The sequence below is a fragment of the Drosophila suzukii genome, chromosome 3 (assembly GCF_043229965.1).
Source record: "Drosophila suzukii chromosome 3, CBGP_Dsuzu_IsoJpt1.0, whole genome shotgun sequence".
NCBI lineage: Eukaryota > Metazoa > Arthropoda > Insecta > Diptera > Drosophilidae > Drosophila > Drosophila suzukii.
This window is the reverse complement of record NC_092082.1, coordinates 87,217,282-87,238,442: the sequence shown is the minus strand read 5'-3', so window position 1 is coordinate 87,238,442 and position 21,161 is coordinate 87,217,282. Positions and strand designations below refer to the sequence as shown.

At 43.1% G+C, this 21,161-nt stretch overlaps 3 protein-coding genes across 3 annotated transcripts; all 3 read right to left on the bottom strand.

Moving 5' to 3' along the window:
- Nucleotides 1–1,516: 1,516 nt before the first annotated feature.
- Ir94h (Ionotropic receptor 94h) lies at nt 1,517–3,494 on the bottom strand. The gene has a single exon (XM_017071552.4). It carries the CDS (start codon nt 3,492–3,494, stop codon nt 1,818–1,820), a length of 1,677 nt encoding a protein of 558 aa, XP_016927041.4. The 3' UTR covers nt 1,517–1,817.
- A 1,864-nt stretch (nt 3,495–5,358) lies between these two features.
- Ir94g (Ionotropic receptor 94g) lies at nt 5,359–6,996 on the bottom strand. The gene has a single exon (XM_017071553.4). The coding sequence runs from the start codon at nt 6,994–6,996 to the stop codon at nt 5,359–5,361; it is 1,638 nt and encodes a 545-aa protein (XP_016927042.4).
- Nucleotides 6,997–7,285: 289 nt separating this feature from the next.
- Nucleotides 7,286–8,962, bottom strand: Ir94f (Ionotropic receptor 94f). The gene has a single exon (XM_036818360.3). The coding sequence runs from the start codon at nt 8,960–8,962 to the stop codon at nt 7,286–7,288; it is 1,677 nt and encodes a 558-aa protein (XP_036674255.3).
- Between the last annotated feature and the right edge of the window lie 12,199 nt (nt 8,963–21,161).

Genomic DNA, 21,161 nt, shown 5'->3' with positions numbered 1-21,161 from the left:
GATCCTCAGTTCTTGAATGCCTCTAATACCGCCCCCTGCAAGTGCAACTGCAATTGCATTAGGCATTCAGCCAAGCACTCTTGGCCCGAATGGCAAGCACTCTTGGCCAGGAAAACTGCAACTCCGACTCCAACTCCAACTTGGCTTTCCTCGGCTTAGCTTGGCAAACACATTTTTCGCGCCCCAAAAGTGTTGGAGGCGTTTTGTTGTCCACTTAGAGACATGGGGCCGTCCGTCTGCCGCTGGATGCTGCAAATGTTGCAAAGAAAAAATAAAGGAAAAAAGAGGTATAAACCTGGCTTGCAGCAGCAGCCACTAAGCGTCTTGGGCACACGTCAGTCTGTCGCTTCCGTCGGCCGATCTGCCTGCCTTTTATTGCCTTTTGTTGCCTTTTGGCGCCTTGCGGTTGGTCGTCGTCGATTGTGGCATTTTGATTGATTTCTTTTGACTTTTGGCAGCCGCAAATATTTGGTAATCCTGCCAGCGAACAAGCCGCTTCATCAGCAATTTTAATGCATATTTTAGCACCTCGGAATTGGTATTTCCCTGGCATTTTAATGCCAGCTACTTTCTAAGCGGTCGAGTAGAATCGGTTGACATCCATACTACTGTGTGCCGTATTTATTTCTGCCTTCCATTGACCATAAACTTGATTTCTGCGCACATTCGGCGACAATTTGTCAGAAATTCTGGCACTTTTTCAATCCGTTGGCAGCGGCCCGAGTATTAAGGTCAACGTCAGTGCTTAATTGAACACCTGGACAGTCGAAACCACCGCGGTGGCAATGGTGGGTCAGCAGGTCTGCCAGGTGAGTCATAAGACGGACCCAAGGTAAGCCCAGAATGATTTCCACTTCAAAATAAATCAAGTCAGTGGGAGAAACGACTACATACAGGAAAACTAAATGAATTTCACAAGAACTAAATAATACTATTTATTGGATTCCGAATTTTACAGCCATTAACCCAACTCAGACATGATGAAATGTAGAGTTTGTTTGTCAGTCGACATGTGAAGAAAATCAAAAGCTAACTTCAATGCTCTCAATTCCTTTTCAAAAAATATCTGTGAAGCCTTTATTCAAATAGAGGTAAACCTCATTTGTAATTGAGATGTGCAATATTGCAACACATCATTGACAACAGACGAAACGAAGCGAAAATGCATCTTCAGCTGTCAAAAATTACCAAAAGCCGCTTGTCGTTGTTGCCAATGTTGCAGGTGTTGGTTGCTTTTGGCTGGTTTTGGCTTCTTTGGGTAAATAGTGCAAAATCGTGAAATCAAATTTGTTCACGTTGTTGGCAGTCGATGTCTATTATTCGCTTTATGTTAATCAAAACGGGCCAGCAACTCAGACTCAGCCAGATTTTGCGTTGTCCTAACAAAATAGAAAAAAAAGTCAGCTACACTGAAAAAACGTTGTTTCATGAAGGTTGCCAAAAATATGCATTTATTTGAATTACAACTTGCTAAGCCTATTAGATAAATACTTTTCCATTCAAGTGTAAACCCCTTTTCCTTTAGGGAAATAATAAGCTTACACAAAACCCATATATTTCCTTACGTTTTAAATTGTTTAAATATTTTTTTAAGTGCACACCCCCTTTTTCCGTCAGTAGGCCACAAATTGTTGGTTTTAGACAGCTTCTTTGGTGTCGGGGCTTTACATAATTTGGTGGATCTGTTGTGGTTGGCTTGTTTCGCGCTTCGCACTCGGAGTCTTATTTCGTGGCTCCGGTCGTGTCTCTGCGGTGTCTTCCTGGTGAGCAATTTGCATTTATTTTATTTGCTGGGGAAAATGACAAAGCCAAAGGCACTACAAGCTATTGAGAAATACGTTGGTGTAGAACAGAAGCAATTCGATGGTGAATACGACGAAAGAAGTGCCCAGACCCACTGCAAAGTTAAACCACCACATTTGAAGGTCCTTGGTACGCAAAGGTGTCAAGAGAGTCGTACGACTATAGTCCTTGATGGTCATCCGTCCAGCTTTTACCATATCATAAAAACTTCGGGTCGTCCATTGGTTAATAAGGCCAGCCTGTTCCATCCGCAGGGTGAACTGCTGCAGGGGATCTCTATAAATGGACTCCGGAGCTATCAAAAGTCCACAGGGTGAGGCCCAATTAAAGCATAACTTCTCTGAGAATCTGAAAACTGGATGGGCAAAGTGCCGCTGCTGGGCATCGATCACAGTCCACTTCAGCGAGGTGATGGTATAGGCCCAACTTGTATTAAAATAGTTTCTGTTATCATACAGCTCGTAGGGATTGTCCGTCAGATGAAAAGCAGCCGCATACTTGGCCCGGAAATCGCCATCCATAAAGTAAAACTCACTGCGCAATCCAAAGATTTTCAAATCCGAGGCCAAGAGGTCATCAAAACTTTCAATTCGTGGGTGGAGCGGTGGTGATATTAGTAAGGAGAGCAGTTGAGCAGAACTGGCGCAAAGCATGATCAAGGTAAATATCCTTGAAGCCATTGTCATTAGTCTCCCACGAAAAGTGATCCCGAAATATTTTATCAAAGGGGGTATAACCAGGAAACACAGAATCGAACCCAAAGCTAGAAGAATCGCAGATCCGGGACACAGTACGTGCCTGAATAAGGTATGGACACTCAAGGGCTTCTCCACGGGCAACATGGTACACCAACCGGAGTAGAACATGGGGTAGCTATAGTCTCGATACCTCTCCTCGTGCTTATACATAGTCATGGTGGTGGTCAGACCGAAATCCGAGCTGCCATTCCTGGTTAATTTCACCATGTATTCCTCAGATGCAACCTTGGCTTTGGGCCAAGTGGGATACAAAACATGGATGCCGGCTCCTAAGCTCTCCGAAAAATGCTGTATAAACTTCCACAAAAATCCACCAATTCGATAGTCACCTTGGCTATCTCTATAGGGAAAGGAGTTGGGAGGCGATAAATCGGGTTGAACTCGCAGTTGATATCCACGGACATCCTTTAGCTGGTTGGTAAAAATTCTGGATGGGGATACTCCTGATAAACGCTGCTTGACAAGCGTGAAATAGGGAAAGGCCTGGTAACTATAGATATTTCTAATATATTTCCAACGCGGGAAGTACATCACCACATTTAGCATGCTGTGTTCCAGGCAAAGTTGCAGGATTTGGGAGGCCAGGAATTGGCTTTGCTTAGCCTGCGTCTCGATGAGGATTTTTATCGATCGAAATCTGGTCAAACTGGTGGCCAAAAGTTTCAACTGCCACTCAAAGGAGTTCCTAGATAGACAGGCCATAGCAAAGATGTTGCTGCTGTGTCGGTTGTACAATTCTGGATAAGCCTCCTCGCGATGCCAAATAATCTGTGGATGTTGTGATAAAGTACTCTGAAGATTTTCCAAACTGCAATTCCGTCCAGTGGGATTAAAATAAAACATTGTGGTCTCCGAGGGTATTAAAAAAGGTAGAACTAGGCCATATAGTTCGACCAGCTCAGGAGCGGAACTTAAACTAAAGTTGGACAACATGGCCCACACTGAAACGGAAATCAACTGAAGGAGAACACCTTCGACTGGAAGCGTTTGTTGGCTCCCCAATGTTTGCTTTGGCAATCAAATGCTTATCGCAAGTAATTATCCAGGGACAATTGCAATACGGGAATCAGAAGTTTGCCCAGCGATAATCAATGTGACTTCACTGCGGAACAGTGAGAGTTCAAGGCAAGCTCCCAGTTTGTTAAAGTTACGATTGGTCGTATCTGGAAATATGTCTCTGCAGCCATGTAAAATCCATAAATTCCTGACCTTTCAACTTGTGGGCAAGGCAACCGCAACGCAGGCGAAAACAAAACAAAATGCAGCGAAACAAAACAAGAAACCAGAGAGAAAATACGACAGGCCGAACCCAGAGGGCCAGCTGCAGCTGTAGAATTTTTAAGCCGAAATATTTTTTGGCTTCACATGAGTACCCTTACAAAAGGGCACTTGGGGTTCATTAAGCTGTTTAGTTTAACATAAAAAAATGAAGTTTTAATAAAACAAATTAATGAATGATAAGAAACCCAATAACTGGCATTATCTAAAGAATGTCTGAGTTATTTCTGTCCAAAGATTTTTAGGTTGCGAAAAGGGTCTCTAAAATTCGATGCTACCCATCGCAGCTCCCGACTTGTTTTGGCTGCCATTCAAAGTTCAGGCGGCGTCTCTTTGGCCGGCCAAGAGTTTTTTGGTTTTATGGCCGGGGCTGACTTAAGCCTGATCCTTCTTGGCAGCTGACAACACCCTCGCATCCGTCTTGCGGAGAAAGTTTTGCGGTCTGCACACGCATGTTTCCACTCCGCTGACCTTCGCTGGGACAGATCGTTTAATAATTTGCAGCAAATCTCGAATCTCGATGGTCGATTGTTGGCCACGACGACTGGAAATTGTCTCACATGTCGTGAGGGTCTTGGCCCGCTCGATCAGCGCTTTTCGGCTTGATTTTCCCGCCGATCACGGCCACATAATTCATTTCCCAAGCTTCGTGTTTGGTGAAATTTGTCAACCAAATCGTGGCGCTTCTTGTGTGTCATAAATTGCGCCGGCGTGCCCAAAAACCCAATCTAGACATCGATTTTCCAAGAGGCCAGATTCTAAATTCTAAAAGCAAACAATCGAACTGGGCCAATTCATATTCCCAAAAGAGTGGATTCATTTGCCTAACTAGACGTCATTTGGAATTGAGATATGCACGTTGCAACACATCATTGACAGCCGTGGAAACGAAGCGCAAATGCATCTTCAGCTGTCAAAATTACCAAAATAGTGAAAAAGCGAAAAGGCTTGATGCTGCAGGTGTTTGTTGTCTTTGGCTTCAACTTCTTTGGCTAAATAGTGCAAAATCGTGAAATCAAATTTGTACACGTTGCTGCCAGTCGATGTCTATTATTCGCTTTATGTTAATCAAAACGGGCCAGTTGTCCTACCAAAATGGATAGAAAAAACAGAAACAACTCCGACACTAGGCCACAATTTGCTGGTGTTTGCTGCCAAGGTTGTCTGATGGCTCAGTGGTTCGGTGGTTCAGTGGTTCATCTCCCCTCGATTGGGGTCTCATTTCGTGGTGCCCGTCGTGTCGCTGCGGTGACTTCGTAGGAGGCAATTTGCATTTATTTCCAGCCCAGCTCGAAGGTGTAAGACGGTAGGAAACCATTCAACAGCATTGTTAACTACTGTCTTTTTGCCCGAATCTCGAGCCCCAGGAACCCTTGTCAACGTCACGAAGTAAAACACAAAGAATTCATTTGTTTTTGTTTTCTTTTTTATCCTGACTTGTCTCTATTATTTGAGTTGAAGGTTTACCGGAACCGGGTGGTTTTATCGAACGCCATCGACGTAATTGCCCCGTGAACAATCAAAAGCCCAGCCAGTAGTTTACCCAGGTAACAAATAGCTCGCCGATAAACAGAACCAGGCTAATTAACACCCCAGAAAAGTAAAGTACTAGGACATGTCTTAGATCCGTGATGTTGAGGGTTTCAGGCCGATAACGTTCCTTGAAATCCGACAAGTGAATCTTACCAGCCTTTACCATATAGTGGAAACCCCTAGCCACCCAAAAATCATGGAGCCCGGACTGCTGAAGTAACAGAGTAAAGTTATGCAAAGGAGCCCGATGCGCAGAGTTTTCAGGAATGACCAGACCAAATGGAACCATCTCGTAGAAGCACAGATCCTTGGAGTACCGAAACAGGGGCCTGGAGCTACGCTTCTGCTGCTCCTTGTACATTTTCCACTTTTCACTGGTTAGTGTATAGCAATAGGAGGTATTCAGGGCATTTCGCAATCCAATCAATACCAAAGTCTTTGAAGTCAAACGGAACGCAGCCGAGTATTTGGTGCGCTGGGTGAACTCAATGGAAGAGTACTCAGGTCTTGTAGTGATTATACGCACTGGAGATTCTATCAAAGCGGCTAGGCTATCAATGGGTGGTAAGGATGGAGGATCTGCGAAGAGAGTGAGTAGTTTGCTTAGATAGTAAGAAGTAACAAATGTGGCTAGTACCAGCCAGCCAATCCTCTGGAGCCTCTGATAACGTCGCACTCTTCCTTTCAGCGCCTCATGAAAAATCCAAAGAAAAATCAGTAGAGCAAACGTTGTATGAGGCAGCACTCGGGATAGCAACTCGGACACATCGAGTTGCCTCTCTACCGGCATCATGGTGCACCAGCTGGCCAGATTGACCGGGTAGGACAACTCGTGAACTCGGTCCAGACCACCCACCGACATTGGCTGAATACTAGCTGCAATATCTATAAGACCGTTTTGAGCAACATCCAGGAGTTCGATAGTGTTGAGGGTCCTGTCATCCACATACTTATTGACCACTTGCAGCTGGGCATTGTGTTTTCGGGCATATGCCTCCATGATGTCCCACAAATATCCTAGGATCTGTTTGTTGCCCTCTTTGTCTTGGTAGAGGATGGTATTTGGCTCTGAGTAGTCCGGCATAGTACGAATATTACCACCTCGTAGGTCCACCATCTTATTTGGGTACAGATCAGACATTTGAGTAACCTCTGTAAAAGTTTGGTTCACCACCTTGAACTGCGGATAGGCCTCGAAGCTGCTCAACATTTGGGTGTCCTCAAAATCGTTAAAAATAGCATTAACATTAATCATTTCCTGACTTAGACAAAAGGATAGCACTTGATTAACTAGATATTCGTCTCTGTCCTCCATGAATTCAATGAGTACTTTGGCCTGTCTTAAATACTTTAAACTCCTTGATAGGCTGCCCAGAAAAGCTCTCCAACGGACTCCTTGAAGACAGGCCAGCACCAACAGTCCCTCGCCGAGAAATCCATTTAGGATCACTTTTCTATCCGAACCCCAGATCACCAAAGGCAGTCCCCAAGTGGCTGAAAAAAGCGTGTCCTCCAAGTGACACTTTCCTTTTACAGGAGCGTAAAAGAAAATGCTGGTTAACTCTTGACCTCGGCATATGAGCGACACGAGCTTGGTGTGAATAGTATTACTAGTTGAAGACATCTCCGAGCACTGACTTTGTCCTAGGGATGATACTATATGATATAAGGTATAAGGTATTTTCCTAATAGCTGATAATGTTACTGAGACGTCAGAAATTTTCTTTATTTACGGACTACATTTCAATTAATGGTAAAAAGAACAAAGTTTCAGAGACTTCCAACTCAGTTTTTGGTTACCCATTACTTAACAATTCTCTTACTTAGAATGCCGAAAATTTCCTGAAAACAGTAAGCCCTATACCATTTTACCCTGTTATAGGTATGATTTTTATTTACTCCCACGACGCAAGTTACAAGTTTTGCAAGTAAACATTTACATAGTGAACAGTGAGCTCGATGACGAACACAAGCGTTGAAAATAAAAGCCCAATACCAAATACTGCCAACACATAAAGCCATTCCGACCAACGAATGGCATGTGTGTGGTGTGATGTGGTGATGTCCCCATAACGAAAATGTCCTGTTTTCAACATGAAGTAGTAGGATCGTCGATACCAAAGGCGAATAAGTCCTGCTTCGTGCAATCGGAAGATGAACAGTTTTAATTGGTAGCGATGTAAGCAGTTGCTTTGCATAATTAGGGAGAAAAGTGAGAGCTTTTGTACACAAATGTCCTGCGAGTAGCGGAACAAAGGTCTCCGGAAGTTTCGCTGAGCCTCCTTGTATAAATTCCACTTAATAGAGGTCATTGTATATCCATATGAGGTATTGAAACTGTCCCGGTATTTTATCAAATCGAAGAAGAAATCATGCAGCAGAAAGGTGGAGGCGTACTTGCTCTTCATATCAATGGGGTATTCCATGAACTCTCCACGCATTCCCCTAATTTTAAGACCAGCTTGCTCTACCTCATCCATATTGGTTATATGACTAACCTGTTGGGGTCCAATAAAGTAGGCCGAAAGTTGGGCCTGAAGAAAGCAGATAATCGCCAGGAATGCTAAAGGTTTTATCAGTTGAATGGTGGGATAGGATACACGTATCCGTTGGATCAACCAGGTGTGCAAACTGTAGAGGCATAGCAAAAAGAGCCAGGTCCAAGGTGACTCCATCAACCTGAGCCACGCCTCATGGCTGGTTATTACTCTTTCCGTTGGCAACATCACGCACCAATTACCCACCATGAAGGGATAGCCAAAGATGTGATTGGTAGAACGCTGCACATGAATATAGGGCCTCAAACTGGCCGCTATATCCAAGGTTTTGTTCCTGACCAAGTCCAGGACCTGCACGTATCTTAGGGTTTTCGCAGAAACTGGCTCCATGGGCAGCTGCAGACTGCCATTTAAATATTGAGCGAATTCGACCATAAATTGCCACACTGGACCGGAAATCTCAAAGGATCCATTTTCCATTTTTTGCACAATAGTATGTGGTTGAGAATTATCTGGCAGGGTGCGAATGGGATGTCCTTGAAGGTTTCCCAGCTTATAGGGAAAAAGAGTGAGAATCCCTTGATATATTAGTTTCGTAACTTTTAATTCCGGAAACAAATCAAAGGCGTAAAATGCCCTGGAGGTGAAAAAGTTCCACGAAAGCAACAGCACATTTGGCATCTTTAACTCTTGACTTCTTTTTAATAATAACCAGGCGGATTTCTCTTCTTCTATGGGATCTTCCTCTTTACAAAACTGTAATACCACAGGCGTACTAAGTATTTGATCCAGCATTATGCTTAACGAGAGCAGAACTTCCTTATACTGCGCGAATCTCAGGCAAGCCACTGCTAATATATCCATATCCTGTCGGTGCCTCAGATAATGTGGGTAAGTCCGATCGTTCCACAGCAAAGTCGTTGAGTTATCAGTGGTACCCAAAACCTCTTCGAGCCAGCAGTCACAGGAACGCAAGCGATAGTAAAGTAAAGTTCGGAATTGTGTCTCCACCCTTAAATGTGTCCAGAACCGCTGAAGGACCTCAGCTCGAGTCCAATTAGGGGTCTCGACGAACTCCACTTGTTGCCACATGCTTGAATGATAGACTAGTGGCACATTGAAGGGTTGGACCTGGCTTTTAAGACCCAACTACCATTGTTCTCTATCCGATTTGAAGGAGTCAGCATATTTAAGGGCTGACTTGCAGAACCCTTTCGACCACTCATTTCGAATGCAAGTGCAGAAGCGTTTCTGAATACAATGCAATATAGTAAATGCAAAGGAGCTCGCGCCAACGCTCGAAAGCAAAAGTTGCGACGCACAAAATTGTGGCTTGTCTGACCTGTCGCCAGAGTGACCCAAATAAACAGAGGAGAATGCTGCAGGTGGAAGTATTCGAAGAGCAGGTACCCTAAAATACAGAATATCTAAATACATTTTATTGGGAGCTGCGAAAGGAAGTGTGCATATGTCTTAGGTAAGAGCTACGAAAGGAAGTCTTATGGATTATTTACAGAACCAGGAGAATTTAAGACCATATTTTACGAAGTAGTGTACAAAGTATTTGAAGAAAGCTGCGTTTCTTTTAAAAGCAATTTTGTAAAGAAAGTGTTGTAATAATGTAAATGGTTTTAAAATTTTCATAAATAAATATTTTATTTCTTACAGTTTTTATATTTTAGCATATACATGATTAGATATACCTCCGTATGGCTTCACCAACAGGCCACAAAGACAATTGCCGGCGAGCCGAACAACAAACCAGCGTGTTGACAATGGTCAAATGCCCGGGCCAAATGTGAAGATGCAGCTGGGGATCGCCGAACCCGCTAACCCACGACCCCCGTACTTCTTGGCCTCCCCTCGAGGTGCATACCATCCAAATGAATTGTTGTCTTCTTGGCCACTCCGCCATGACTCCACCATGACTCCAGCATGCCTCCATGCATCCACACCACCCACTGGATGCGCACAAGACCAAGACTGGCAGCCATGTCCATGTCATCATCATCATCTGCACAGCAGCATTTTGCTGCTTTGGCTTTCGGTGGTGTCGTCGTGGTCGTGGCACTTGTTTTATCGTCAATTTAAAGGCATTTTTCATAAATTACAGTTTATTGTTGTTTGATAAACGGTCAGCGGTGGGCGCTACTTGTATTTTTTTCGATTCTTTTTCTTTTTTTTTGTGACCAGCAGCGACACGCAAATAAACCGAAAGCAGAAATTACAGTGGTTTTATTGTATTAACATCGTTGTCGCATCATCGTCGTTGGCGTTTCGGTGTTCGTGTTTGTCTGGCTTGATAAGTTAAGCGTTGACATCTTTATGCACCTGTGTGGGCATATGCACATGGGTATTCTCCTCAAGAAATCAAGAAATCATACGACTTACACTCGTAAAAGTCGATTTTTATGACGAAAACTAATGGCTTTCCAAGGGGCCTGAGAACTTTTCCGCTCCAGAGCTCACACCCTTAAATTCTGCAATAAAATGCAATTACTTTCTGCTCAATATTTTAGTGGCGCTTGAGAGGGAGAAAAACATACAAATTCGAACCGTAACCGTAACTCACCCACTAATGATTTACGATCCAAAGAGCCGAGGCCCCCGAGGCTTTGTGGGCTTTTGGCGTGCAAATTACCAATGCAAATATGCATCCGCAGAGTATGCCTATCGAGTGGGGTAGCACCACTGGCCGATTTGCATAATTTTATGGCCACAAATTCCACTTAAACAACTTAATTAGATTTCAAAGAGCAGTCTGATTTGGTGGCACTTAAATAAATAAAGAAAATTTGAGAAAAACGGAGAATGGATGGCATGTCCCTTTGGGGCAGCCGCACTTTATTTATGTACCTGGTCAGCGCCATTTTGGCCGAGTCTATAAGTCGATTACAGACTTATCTCCCACAGCGGCGGTGGACCACAAACTGGATATGGATCTGGAACCCAGAGACAGACACCCAGAGACTGGAGCCCACTTGGCCTGGCCGGCCCCCCGATCGCTCCATCTAATGGCAGCTAATCTAGTTAACAGTTTTTCAATTATAGACGATTTGGTGCAGCTGATAATAAATGCGATAAAACATATTTCAGGCCAACGACGCCAATTGGCCACAGATTACATCAGAGATTGCGCTCCGCGTTTGGGCGTAGTTCGGCTGCAATTGTCAAAACCATTTCGGTCTGGGCCAAAATCATTTGTTCACCACATTGTTAGACGGCTGCGGGCGCTAATTGATTTGCCAGCTTGTACGCCCCAAATGTGGATCATTAAAAACTTAATTAGCAGCCGGCATTCATTAGGGCCCGGACCGCCCTTCGACTCTCAATCGCCCTTTAATTACACATTCTGATCGATTCGATCAGATCCGTTGTCCAATTCAATTTGGTAGATCTCGAAATCTCGTACAGAAATTGCGTATTGAGAAATCCGGATTGTAGTGATGCCCCGGGGTCAAGCCAAGTAATCATTTTTTTTCGGTTTTCCCTTTTTTTTTGGCAACAAATAAAATTAATGAGCGCTGAGCCGCGCTGCACTGCTAACCCAGTTCAAGTGGCTGGCCAAATGTCAGTGGGCATTTTCTGATAAATGTGCCACATGGCAGCGAAAAGAGCCCAGCCACCAAACGAAAATGAAAATGAAAATGTTGCAAATGCAGGGCGAGCACAGCCCCTCCCGAAAGGTTGCCCGCCCGTCACAGTCACATCATAATGATGCCCCCGATCCGCCTTGGATCAGCTCCAGGGCGTTGGAGCCCCTCCTGCTCCTCCATGCCAAGTCGTGCTCCGTCAACGAGGAATATGTCAGGGTCTGGGGCCAATCCAGCCAGCCAGCCTTTTTCCATTCCGCTCAGATCCGTTCCGTTCCGACCAGATCCGATCCGGCTCGAAGTGTGCCTGTTTAGCAAACACTGCCCCGGCCAGCGGAACAACATCGCCCTCTGACGAGAAGTCAAAATGTGGCAAATGTGTTGTGGCTCTTGGGGTTTGTACCCTTTCCAAGGGGTTCCAGTTCCAGTTGCTTGAAGTATCCAAGGAAATTCGTCTAATATAAAGGTAAGCTATGAATTTATGACTTTAGGTCCCTTAAAAAGTTTTATTCAGTTCAAGTCTCCATCAACATTTTATTTACTATTTAAGTTCCTTATATATCCCCCATTACCTTATTATCTCTAACACAATTTTATAAGATCACAATTTTACAAATTATACTAAACTCCTTTCTTAAGTTCATTTTGGAATATTCTTTGAGTGGTCGTTTATTTTTTGAACAAGTGTTATTTGGTTAGTAGAATAGATAAACATAATTCCAATACCTTATTAATTTTTTTAAGTCAATATTTATCTCTATCTTTGTGGAATCTCATATGAGAGCACTCGAAATTCCCTATTAAAAATAAAAGTTTCTCCCATTTCTGTGATCTCTCCTTGACGTTCTGTCGGCGTGACAGCTTTGGGCCACAGCAAAAATTGCCAACTAATGTCGAAAAATTTAGTATCGACCTGGCCAAAAAAAAAAATACACAGACTGGCATATGTCCAAATTTTCAGAGCCGCCGGCGCTTCTGCTGCAGCGGATTTCAAAACTGAATCTCAGAACTCGCCATCAATCGATCGCCCCGCAATCTTTTGTGGCTGTTTGGTGCTGTTCGCTGGGTTGGCCTGGCAGTCAATAAAATTATAAATGCCACTTATTAGACCGAACTATTTCTGGGCAGCACTGCGCTTCGCTTGGCCGGGTCGCCGGGGCTGCAGTTGATGTATGTAAATATAATGAAGCGAATATCGGGCTAATTAAAATAAATTCAGGGCGTGGCGTGCTCTCATGCCGTTTGCAATTAAATTAATTGCCCGCCATTGCCTAGCCGTCGTCGGCTGACTGGAGTTGCATAAGTCGGTTGCCTCTTGGCCATTTGCGGTGGCTATTGTTGGATGCGGAACTGCTCCCAACTGAAGGAAACGGAATTTGAGCCACTGCTCCAGTGGCGTAATAAATCCGGGAATGAGCCATTACATTTTTTTGCAGCCTAATTATTCTTAATGTGTAGCTCTCATTTGTTTGAACTATATATTGATCCATTTATGACTGTAAGCGTGTCTCTTAAATCATTTTATGTGGCTTTAATAAAGATCTTTCAAGAGGCTAGTGTTTTCAACCTTAAACTCAATTTAAAAGCATTCATAATAGCATCAATAAAATGTTTATATTGACATAAACATACAAAATCAAAGCAGCTTTTGATGAATATAAGCATTAAGAGAAAACTTGATTTTGCCAAAATAACTTGAACTCGTTAAAGGCTGAAGTGAACAAACCTAAATTGGTTCCGGTAAACTTTATTTAAATAATTTTTTGGTTTCAACAAACAGTTAAAGAGAATTTCGATGAAAAGATTTTTCAATCTAGTTGACCTAAATTTGAAAATATTTTTATTTTCTTATACGATTTTATGAACGTTCAATAGATATAAGCCATCTGCCTATTTAATCAAAGCCAAAAACTGTTTATCCAATGAACTAATATTTTTCTATTTATATAAAAAATGTATTACTGGTTCTAAATCGACTTTAAATAAGTAAAAATTAAACCGCTGAAATTCTGAATAGCCGTCATCCGCCTGTCTAGTTAAATCCTCCTGCAGATTCTCCGTCTTCGAGGGGGAGTGCCACCATGAGCACTGCTGGCAGCAGGTGCTGAAATGTATCTGCCATGGATATGATTCGTGATGGCAGTGCTCGGCTTTTCACTCATCGCCCGTTTAAACAACAAAACCAGGAAGTCTATGACAATTATAAATCATCTTCGCCTTGCATTTTGCAGCTGTCATGATGAGCACTTCACTTGCCAGCTCAACAGTTGCAGTGGTTGCTCATTACACCAGCAACATCAAGAGCAACAGCAGCAGCAGCAACATCAACTGCAATAGCAACACCCACCACCCCGGCAGCAAATGGGGCAAGTCAAGTGTTTAAGCCAACAGGGCGTCTAGCCGTTTCTGAAAACCCCCTTGGCCCCTTTGCCCCTTTGAAACCCCCTTTGTTTGCTTTTCCGACTGACGCAGCTAACTGGATTCCGTTTGTGGCTTAGATAACAACAAATTTGGCCAGCAAGCGGCAAGTTGATGTCAAATTTCTGGACATGCAGCGAAAGGTTCTTAAATTAGAAAAGCGTGTGCTGGCAATTCCTGTGACTTCCCCTTTCCGCGGCGGTTTTGGCCAAAGTATTTTCACATGTTCACTGACTTGGCTCAGACTTTGGCTCTGGGTCGTGTTGGGCTTCTTTTTTTTTTTTTTTTGCTTTGCTGTTGCGTCTATTAAAACGCTATTTTGACTGGAGTAGTTTAGCCGAACAAGGGGGCGGAGGACAGTCATCATCATTTCGAGTGCTGAAAAGCATTTTTATGTTCTCGTGGCGTCAAGTGCCGCAGGAAGAGGCCGAAAAACAAGAACAATGTTGATGATAATACTAACAACAACAGTCAGCCAGACTGCAACTGCGCGGCGTGCAAATAATGCAATTTGTGCAATGCGCCATCGCAAACGTGGGAGTCAAATGGAAAAAATAAGAAAAAAAAAACCTAACTCTGGAGCTCCCGAGACTGCCTCATTTTAGTAGCTTCCCCACTGAGCAGCCGGGCCAAAAACCACTGTCAGTCAGTCAAGTCAGCCGGGGAGCTGCAGTTGCAGTTTGCTGCATTTGCTGCACTTCCAGCAGTTGCAGTTGCAGTTGCTGTGTGGCCAACGTTGATTGCATTCTTGGGGCTGCCGCTGCCGCAAAACAAATAAGTGCATTTAGTGTTTAACAAATGTTCGCTTTTGCGCTGATGGCGATGTTGATAAGAGCGGGCAGAATGGATTAACAGCCATAAGCCCGGCCCGATGACAACCGCGATCCGATCCGGCGATGACAATTGATAATGCCCCCGCACGAGTTATGATGATGATCGGAGTTTCTTTGCCCGACTGTCAAAGGCTGAAGTCCCCAAAAACAGTCAGCACTCGAAAAAAATCGATCCACATTATTTTATAATTTTTTAAAATTTCTGAAAGTTGTCTTTAAAGTGCCTTCTCCATATATAGGTTAGTTAATATCCTATTAATATTGTTTATGTTTTTAGCCCATTTTAATGTACGATTTTTCTGTATTTCCAATGGAACCCCAAAACTGAACTTCTTGATTCCATAACTTGAGTTAATGGATTCCGATTTAGACGTGGGATACCTCTATGAGCTTGTGGTTTAATTCTCTAAATGTCTACATTCAAACTTATCTTTTAAGCGGGGGTCAAAATTTTATCCCATTTTCATGTCCGATTTTACCGAATTCCTAATGGCTTTCAGACTGTGACCCCTAAAATTGAACTTTTAGATTCCATAACTTAAGCTGTTTGATTCCGATTTAGACGTGGGATACCTCTATGAGTTTGTGACTTAATTCTCTAAACGTCTACATTTAAATTTTTCTTTTAAGGGAGGGTCAAAATTTTACACCATTTTCATGTATTTCCAATGGCTTTCAGACTGGGAACCCAAATCTTAAATTCTAGATTTCATAACTTGAGCTATTTAATTGAGATCTTGACGTGGGATACCTTTATGAGTTTGTAGCTTAATTCTCTTAATTTATACACTCAAATTTTTTTTTAAGCGAGGGTCAAAATTTTGAACCATTTTCATGTCCGAGATTTCCGTATTTTCAATGGCTTTCAGACTGAGAACCCAAAATTGAACTTCCAGATTCCATTACTTGAGTAATTTTACTCCGATTTAGATGTGGGATACCTCTATGAGTTTGTGGTTCAATTCTCTCAATTTCTACATTAAAATATATCTTTCAGGCGATGGTCGAAATTTTAACACATTTTCATGTTCGATTTTTCCGTATTACCAATGGGATCCAAAATGGGAACCCAAAATCTGAGCTTATAGATCCCATAACTTGAGCTATTGTATTCCGATTTACAAGTGGGATACCTCTTTGAATTTGTGGTTGAATTCTCTTACGATCTACATTAAAATATATCTTTTAGGCGATGGTTGAAATTTTAACCCATTTCCATGTTCGATTTTTACGTATTTCCAATGGGGTCCAAAATGGGAACCCAAAATCGGAGCTTCTAGATCCCATAACTTGAGCTATTGTACCCCGATTTACAAGTGGGATACCTCTTTGAATTTGTGGTTGAATTCTCTTACGATCTACATTAAAATATATCTTTTAGGCGATGGTTGAAATTTTAGCCCATTTCCATGTTCGATTTTTACGTATTTCCAATGGGGTCCAAAATGGGAACCCAAAATCTGAGCTTCTAGATCCCATAACTTGAGTAATTGTATCCCGATTTTCAAGTGGGATACCTCTTTGAACTTGTGGTTGAATTCTCTTACATTCTACATTAAAATATATCATTTAAGCGAGGGTCAAAATTTCAACGCATCTCATGTCGGAGATTTGGCATTCAGACTGGGAACCCAAATTTGAATTTCTAGATTCCATAACTTGAGCTATTAAATTCCGATTTAGGCGTAGGATACCTCTATGAGATTGTGGCTTAATTTTCTAAATTTCTACATTTAAGGTTTTCTTTTTAGTGGGGGTCCAAATTTTAACCCATTTGCATGTCCAAGATTTCTGTCTTTCCAATGGCTTTCAACCTGGGAACCCAAAACTGCACTTATAATTTTCATAACTTGGGTAATTGGATCCCGATTCAGACGTGGGATACCTCTATGAGTTTGTGGTGGAATTCCCTAATATTCTACATTAAAACATTTCTTATATAATAGGATCATATTTTTAACCCATTTTCATGTCCGATTTTTTTGTATTTCCAATGGCTTGCAGACTGAAAATCCAAAACTTAACTTCAAAATTCCAAAACTTAAGTATTAGGATTAAAACTAACATGTTAAACGACATATGAATTCTCTTAATTTTTACGTTTAAATTTTTCATTCAAACAAGAAAGATTTAACTTGACAAGTCCTTATAGCCAATATTTTTCTAAAATAAAAGTTAAGTACTTTTTATAGAAAGAGCACCCCTTTAAGTGGCTTGTAAATTGTATAATATTTAAATAAATTTCTCGTTGTGTGTGAGAATTTAATTGTGTGTCAGCGCTGGCCGCCAAATGGCAGGGAAATGAATTGCAATCTTGTGCGGGGCCATAGAAATTAAAGCGCATTGAAACGGCGGCCGTAAAGACCGGCTGAAGGCATTTGAGTCAAAACGCCCACGCGAGGCGGGCGAAATTTCACCGCCACCAAGGCAAACACACTCGAAAACCTGCAGCCAAGTGGATGTTATAGTGGATGTGGTTGTTATAGTGGATGTGGAGCAAGATCCGCTTGGACTGGGACTGGGACTGGGAGATGGCGTTGGTAACCGAAGCTCCAGGCAGACAAACGAGCGACAGAGGCTGGTGTCGCTTTGGCGGGCTGCATTTAAATTAAATTAGAGCTGCCAGCTCTCTAACTGTAACAATGAGTGATGCACGCACTAAAAGCTGACGACCAGCTCATCAAGCGTCGATGTTTGGCCGTAAATCAGCTGTAAGAGAGATGTCTTGGCCATCAAGCGACAATTGCAATTAGCAAGGGGAAACTGAACCTGCCTTTCCGAAAGCCCCATCAATAGCAATTGAAATTGCCGGCAGAACCAGATTTTGGCCATGACCAAAGAACCGGGGCCAAATGGAACGCCCCCGCCAAAAAGCGATCGCCGTTTTTATGGCCCGTCCGGGTGTCAAGTAATTCGTCATGGCTTGTGGCAGGTCGCCGCTGTAAAGTCCACTCTAGACCACTCTGGGGTCTCTAGTCCGGTCCGCAGATCCGTTTGCATGCAAATTAGAACAAGCTGGAAAAACACACGACCGAGATGCTGACGCTGACAAACGGATTTGACATGCACCTGCAACGCTCCGGTTGGGGATTTCGTTTTGGATTCGATGGGTATTTGTATTTGGAGCTGACCCCTGAGCCGCGGCTTTCACATCGCCAGGCACTTTCAAGTTCATAGACAAATGGCTAAGCATTCGATTCGATTTACTTTTAATTTATAATTTGGCAAACCTTTTGAACCGCACTTCGGCTTCCAAATGGAAGCAGCCAGCAGGAGCAGGAGCAGCCGCACTCGGCGGTTAAGAAATGAAATTGTCGATGGCCGTCGCCCTGGCAATTTGTGGATGCAATTTCATTTCGTATTCGGTTCCGCATCATTGCCCTGCACCGGGAGAAGTTCGCAATAGCTTCCCATTCATTCCAAATGCGATCAAACACTAGGAGAAAATTTTTAAAATGTAATTGAAATTACTTTTAAGAAGGTTTCACTTAAGAGATTTTGAAATTGACCGGTAAATAAATGACTAAAGAAAAAGATCGAAGATTAAAATCACCATCAATCATGTTTAATCCCGCTAGATTTTTTCCAAGTTCTTGTAGCTTAACTACATAATCTCACAAATTCTCACAGTGCACGCGGAACAGTGAGCAATAAAAGTAAAATAGTGCAAATAAAATCAGGTCAAATGGCGCTCTTTGGGCCCCATTTTGTGGCCAGTCAGCCGCACGTAGCCGAGGACCATTTGCTGGCCAGTTGAGAGCAGGCTAATACCAGCTTCCCATGGCACGGGCACTCCTTTCCCAAGGCATGACCCTGGCAGCATTTAAATCGCGGCTTAATTGACTTTTGTGCCAAAGACACAGCTGCGTATCCCCACAGGCGAACCAGAGCCAAATGCGAGTCCGACGTGGGGCAGACGGGTCCAGTGGAGAGTCAAGTGTGTCGTTGTCAAGGCGACGTGGACAAGACATCAATCATCACTAAATTAAAAATGGGAAACGTTTAAGATGCCATCCAGGGGCCATAAGCCTCTATGGTGAGAGCGAATGGGATGGTGAATGTGGGGATTGAATCCGAATTCGTTTCGATTCGATTCGATTCGATCCTATCCGATCCAAAGCTCATAAATAATGCAGGAGCCCAACAGCGGCAACGGCTACAGCAAATGTCACATTAAACAGGCAATATTAAAGCTGAAAAGCAGATGACACCGAAATCATGTTAGGCGGCACTTGAATGAGTATCAAACGGCAGCTGCCATAAACACACAAACACACTGTCGCGAATGGCGAATATCGATTCTGTGCCAGGAGGAGCACTCGGCCAAAGATCCAAGCTCCATGATCCAACTATAATATCCGAGATCCCAGCGCCGACTCCTGGAGACAGTCGTTTTACACTTGTCGCCGGCAGTGACCAAAGTTGGCAATTGCCGCGCCACTTTTATGTGGCCTCCGCCTCTGGGACCTGCGGACGCATCAAATACTCGGCTAGGTGCAAACGCCGCACGTCAATTGCTGCATTAGGCCGCGATTCCGATTCCGAGTGCGATAGCAGTACCGCTGCACTGAAAAAAATCAGTCTGAGGAACATAGAATTTCAGTTTTCGTACTGTTTTTCAAAGTATTCAATAACTAAGTAATATTCTATATGGAACATAAAAAGCTGCATACAACTAAGTTAATTGTTCAAAAATATTTAAATTGATTAGTTATTTTTTTTAAAAAGTAACATCAACATTTAATTTAAATTAGTTCATGATTTGAGTAATACAATTTAGAAACTATATTTTTTTCTAAAGCTAAGTTTATTGTTAAAAAATGTTATAACTTAATATCAACAATAATTTACAAGTACACTTATCCCATAATTAAAATAAAATCATAACTTAAGGATACAAAAATGTACAATCATTGTGAAAATGTATAAAAACCCCTTTTCGGATAGGTACTACAACTTTCCAACTTCCTATTTGATTTACAAATGCCTTGAAGTAAAGAACCAGTGAACATTTAATTCTAGAATTCTAAAAACTTGGGTACATCCTTTTTACAGTTCTTAATGAAGGTATATACATATTTTTTAATCCTTTTAATGGTTCTGAAAATCCTATTCAGATTATTCTTTATATTTTTTGATGACCTACTTAGCTCAATTATTTTCTCCAAGTGCACCATCACCCATGCCAATCGCAGCTCCAATTCCGATTCCGCGCAAACAAGTTGTCATTGTCGCGTTATTTATGACAATGTTCGGGATGTTTCTGTTACCCTTTTGCAGCTCGCGACTCCTGCAACACTTGTTTATGTTAATGCCGTTCGGTGGTCCGTTGGGGTCTCACCTCCCCCCTTTGAACCCCCTTTCCCAGAGGCATCCCCCCTTTTTGCCAATGACAGCGGCTGCCCATTCAAGTGTCCGTCAATTGGCTTCGTTAATAGAGTTCGAGGCGGCAAGTTCGTGCTGCCTTCCCGGCTGACCAAAAGTGGCGGGCGTGTGACAATTAAATTGTCAAAGTCGCAACCTTTCGACGTGTGGCAAGTGTCGCCTGTCTGCTGGCAACAGCTCATCCTGCCCCTCTCTCTTTTTGCATTTTGAGCTCCTTTCAATTATGATTTGTATCTGAAATTTGAAATAAAAGTATATTTTCACAAGCACTTTTCGCTTCCTTTTTGGCCCGATAAATGAGCCGCGATAGCTGTAATGTCCAGGCGTGGCTGGCCAGGAAATGTGTGCTCGTTTTTTGAGGCGGCCTAATGAAATTCATATAATTTTATTCAATTTCTTATCAGTCCGTTTTGGCCCTAAGCAAGTGGCCCGAAAGAGCAGCTTGACTCACTCTCCCTCTCTCTTAACTCAAGATTCTTTCTCTTTGTTGGCCAAAATGCTGTTAGCAGCGCAGTCAACGTCGTTCCAGACGCCCGACTTGGAACCCCTTTTTTATTGGTCAAAAGCTGATCGGCAACTGATATTGCAGCCAACTGGAAATGAACCGCTAAGCCAGCTTCTCTCCACTGGAAGGCCCAGAGAGCTTGTGGCTAAGAGAGAGAGTGCGAGAGAGATTCGCGATAAACACGAAGCAACGAACGACGCTGGCAGCGATCGGTGGTGGGCAACAGGTTTTCTTGGCTAAGCGCTTTTAGCGGCTTTTTCTTGTTGTTGCCTTGCCAGCCAGAGAGTTCGGGCCAGGTTGTTGTTGTTGTTGTTGTTGCTGCTGTTGGGGTGCTGGACTGTATTACTCGGTCAGTCGGTCTTCGAGAGGTTGTTGCCTGTTTTTGCCGAGAGATTTGAACGTTTTGCAACGCTGCCGTTTGCTGCTTCTCCTGCCGATGTTGCTGCTGCACCGGCAATTGCAATGTGTTGCTGTTGTCGCTGTTGCTGCTGTTGCTGTTGCTGCTGCGTCGCTGCTGCTGCTGCAGTCGGGCTGCGAGCCGATTGCAATTTTCATCC